Genomic DNA, 4922 nt, shown 5'->3' on the forward strand with positions numbered 1-4922 from the left:
ACCACAGGCTGAATACCCTGACTTATTTATTTCTCTCAAAGCTTGTATCATCTATCCAACCAGATGATGCATACTTACTTTGACGCTTATATGGCTTTATTCGAGCAAAGCTGAGCAAACCAAACAAGATCAAGGAAAACCAAACCAAATCAAATCAAACTGAACTGGAAGATGCACCGCCACACCATGGCGAAGCAGATTCTGATTTCACACGGACCAATCAAGCAGCATCAAGTAAGGCAGCAACACACACAAACATGCACTTCAGAGAAAGCTTCAGCTGAGCACCGTAGAACCAATAGCCTGTAGAGATCGACCCATGGAAGGAATTGATTACCTACAGTACAACATAACAAATCGTTGATGACAAGATTGATTCCCTAGACATACACGGTATCAGAACTAGACTAGTACAGATAGAATGGTAAAACTAAGTTGGATACCCACTAATAAGCAAATTATTGATGAAATGACAGAAGAGCCATATATATCTTACCAGAGCACCGTGCCTCTTGTCAGGTCGGGCTTCTTGTAGTAGCGCGAGTGGCTTGGCTCATAGAGCGAAGTATCGTGCTTCGTCTCCACCCTGCTCCAATGGCAGTCCCGCCAGTGCACCCACTCCAGGTTGTCCCACCAGTCCTTCTCGCAGTCCACCTTGGGCCGCATGGCGGAGTTGCACTTGACAGCTGGCAGCTGCGTGAGGCTCCAGCAGCCCCTGATCTTGACGGTCTCTAGGTTGGGCGCTGACATCTTTCTCCCACAGATGCGCTGCAACATGGGCAGCTCATACAGGTAGATCATCCTTAGCCTGGGGAAGTTTATAATCTCCTGCTTCTCTTGGAGTTTAGGGTCCAATGGGAAGACCTCCTTCAGATCACCACAGCACATGATCTCGAGCGTCTCCAGGCTAGGCAAGGTGTCCATACGCTCAAACAAGGGAATCACATGTATGAGCCTGGGGCAATAGTCCGTGCAAGAATTTTAGGTTTGCAAAGGATTGTCCACTTGGTTGATATGTTGTACTCCAGTTCCAAATGTAGCACGCCTTCGGAAGCTGGGACGCCCAGAATGTACACAAGCTCCCAAACCTGGCCTCGTGATATCTTAGTTGGGGAGTAGCAAAGACAGAGCATAGGTTGGGGCATCTCTCGACTCGGCACCATTTAAGCCAGCCCCAGTCTACACCTTGTGGGCATGGAATGCAAGTGATGGACGAGCTATCATGCACATGAAGCATGCAAGTGACATAACACATTCTGGGGGGTATGGTAGCACTGGTACTAGTTCCTTCAATGGTGCTTTGTTCTTGCTATAGTAATCCCCGCTTCATCTATCATGTTCACCTTGTACGTGAACGTGCCAGTCTTGAGCCCTTGGAGTAGGCCTGGGTGGGCACGCCCATATCCAACTAATCGCTCCTTCATTACCAGCACAAGCCTGCAGGTGGCCTTGAAAAATAATATCCCTTGCATATAAATAATAATCATGCCTTCCTAGGCTCCTGATTCCTTCAGCAACTTCACTATCATCAACAGCAACTCTACTTACAGGAGATGAATCCATTTCCATATATATGAAATCGGGTCTAAGATCTTCGAGGCGCTTAAGAGACCTAAGGAGCCTTGCATCCCTTACAGTGATGTAGAAATTACAGGAGAATATGTCTAGTTGTGTAGCAGGAACAGAAAGAATAGATGATGATCTTTTAGCAGAACTAGCCTCATTGGTTTGTTCTTTTGAATTAGCTTGGCTAGGTAATGCATATCTGAAGGTGTTGATGTACAACACCTCCAAAACCCCGATCCATTTATTTTCTGCTGGCCACACTATTGCACAGAGCTTCTCACAACCCAGGAGGATGAGACGCTTGAGGTTTAGAGCTTCCACTTCTCTGAGGTCGAGGGTTTTCACAGATGTGCCCGAGAGATCCAACTCCTTTTTTTCGAGAATGAAAGATCCAACTCCTCGAGGCTCCCTAGACATCCTTTCAGCAGTATACTTTTCAACTGAGAACAACCATCGAAGGAGATGCTAGATATCCTGACAGCAGTAGCAACACTATTGATAAAGCTAAATGACTCAAGCGACGGGGGTAGCATGTAAGGGTCAACTTGTTCCAATTCAGCACAACACTCAAGGATGACTGTCTTCAGGAGACTTGCCTTGGACATGTTCAGGAGTGATGCATCACTAATTTTGATGATTTCTAGTGAATGAATTGCTACTGTGTTGGCTGTCACTCGAAGTGTGACTAGGCTAGGAATACCGCCACAAATCATTTATGCTTCCATGCTTGACTCCCTCCACGTTCAACTCCTGGAGTTCAACCATCATCCTTTCTGATAGTAGCCAGTACCAGTCTGTATACCTCAGATCCAGCACCCATAGCTTCTGGAAACATGATATATTTTCATTATGGCTTTGATACTCCTCACCTATGATACTTGTGCAATGATCCAGATGCAGCAATCTCAGTTGGCTGCAACAGAGGAAGGGAGGAGATGCAAAACTGAAGGTGCAACGAGAGAGATGTAATACACGCAGCTTGCTGTTTTGTGAATGTTGGAATATGCTAACGGGCAATACTGGTACTGTGTTTGTTGATGATTCATATGCATACAAGAAGAAGGATGTCACCGAAGGAGCTAGCACAGTATCACCCAGCTCGTCGTGCGTGATGTAAACCCAGCGATCATCATCTATATCATTGTTTCTTGTAAGCAAATTTTCCATGCGATCTGTGGCTTCTAACATTTCTGCTTGATTAGTAGGCTTCTTCCTAATCCAGTCAAAGTGCACATTCCTCTGCAGAGAATCGCCCATCTCCCATGCTGATGTATTGCCTTGGCCTTGTATAATACCATCACAGATCCAATAGTTTGGTACATAGGTCCCCAAGTACATGCCAATATGATATATGGCCTCACTTAGTGACAATTCGTACATGAAGCACTGGTTTACTACCTTGTGGTTCATGTGCTCAGGCTTAGCAATCCTCAATTGGCAACCTCCTCGGCCTCTTCACGCACTAGATCTGCATCTTTGTATCCAAGAGAAGTACGGAAGAAAACATTAGTCTGCATCCACATCTTTTCTTGTTTCCCTTCATCTAGCATGAGACCGAGACAAAACCTCCCGCGCCAGGTCCACAACACCTTGTTCCTCAAGAATGGAATCACTGGAACACCACACTCATAGAAATCAATGTATCTGCTACTCCCGTTGTGAAAAATCACCACAAATCTACTGCTAGCAAGCTTTTCGAAGATCTCCCTTCTGATATCCGCTATCACCCCTCTAGAGCCTTCGTCTATCCCATTGAAATCATCGTCCTCGTCACACCGATCGAAGATGGTCATCACATACTGCGGAAGCTCCAGCTCCTCCGCGACTGCCTTTTGCAGGGCCCTCATGCTCTTCCACACTGAGCATTCCACATGGATGACCTTGTCAAACTTTGATTTTGATGATTTCAGACGTTTGGCAACTACCTTGAGTGTCGCTGATGCCCCAAATCCACGCCACCCATCAAAGTAGATCACATTTCCATTGCTTGTATCCTCCAAAACACCAATTATCTCTGCTGCTGCCGCATCGATGTTTTCTGCCTGGATCTCAATGTCCTGCAATGTTAAGCAATAATAGCACCAAATGAGGTTTGTCACTTTAGCTTTATTATTTCTTTAACCCTTCCATGCCAAACCATCAGGCGCATCATAACTAAAAACTTTTCCTGAACTATTGAGACATAACTTACTGGAGTGAATTGCAAAAAACATCGACATTGAAGGCTAGTGTTGCAGAAATCACAAGTCTCTAGTTTTGTGCCCAAAAACACTAATTCCGGGGCTAATTTTTTGCAAAAACCACAAGTCGCTCGGTTCGCTCATTTTAAGTGGGATTATGGCAGGTGGGACCCGCATTTGTTGACGTGGCATAACTGTTCATCCGTTTGACTCGTTAGACGCCGTCAAACGCCGTGCGCGGGCCGGCTCGAGCCGGAACCCTTTTGACCGGTTCGTCCCCTCCCCGCTAGCTCTTCTCCATCTCTTTCCCTCCCCCACACCCTCGCCTCTCAGACATGGCGACGGCGAGTGGCGGCGGCGACTGCGGTGAGCCTGCCGGTGGCGGAGACAACAGGCCACTAGAGGCGGATCTCTGCGGCAGCTCAAACCCCGGCGCCCCTTCGGACCGCAGCCCCAACCCCAGCCCCCAGCACTCGCTGGAGTTCGAGGCGGCTAGATCTTGGGCCAGGGCCGTGAAGGCGGATCTGACGGAAAGCCACCGGTTGGGCTCGTCATTCGGCGGCGTTTAGTAAGTTAACCTCATTTGTACATATTCTAGGGTTAGGGTTAGGATTCGGCTGCGTCTAGTAAGTTAACCTCATTTGTACAGATTCTAGGGTTAGGGTTAGGATTCGGCGGCTGGACCTTGGGCTGTATGTATGTGTGGTTATTTTGATTTGCAGTGTTAAACCTAGCTTGGGTACTGAAACACTCAATTTGATTTTGGGGGAGGGGGCAGGGGAATAGCCCACTGTCATACTCATATATGTTTCATATTAATTTTATTTAGTTGATATGTAGCAATGTGAACTGTTAATTAGAGCAGTGGCAATACAGAACACATTAGAGTAGCTTATTTGTTACTCCCTCCGTTCCAAATTACTTGTCTTAGATTTGTCTACATACAGATGCACTAGTAGAAAACGGGCCTATTGTCCCGGTTCGTAAGGGCCTTTTGTCCCGGTTCCTGAACCGGGACTAAAGGGTCGTTACTAATGCCCTGACCCTTTAGTTCCGGTTCTAACCAGAACCGGGACAGATGGGCCTCCACGTGGCCTGCGCACTGAGTCTAGGCAGGAGGGCCTTTGGTCCCGGTTGGTGGCACCAACCGGGACCAATAGGCCTCCACACGTCAGC

General features: G+C 47.2%; 1 protein-coding gene and 1 pseudogene across 1 annotated transcript; both read right to left on the reverse strand.

Moving 5' to 3' along the window:
• Positions 1-492: 492 nt before the first annotated feature.
• Positions 493-3169, reverse strand: LOC147983108 (putative disease resistance protein At5g63020). The gene has a single exon (XM_087540643.1). It carries the CDS (start codon positions 922-924, stop codon positions 493-495), a length of 432 nt encoding a protein of 143 aa, XP_087396769.1. The 5' UTR covers positions 925-3169.
• On the reverse strand, positions 1327-3785 carry LOC147983109 (uncharacterized; annotated as a pseudogene).
• Positions 3786-4922: the final 1137 nt, after the last annotated feature.

The sequence above is a fragment of the Triticum urartu genome, chromosome 2A (assembly GCF_056163025.1).
Source record: "Triticum urartu cultivar PI428250 chromosome 2A, HENAU_Tu73, whole genome shotgun sequence".
Taxonomy (NCBI): Eukaryota; Viridiplantae; Streptophyta; class Magnoliopsida; order Poales; family Poaceae; genus Triticum; species Triticum urartu.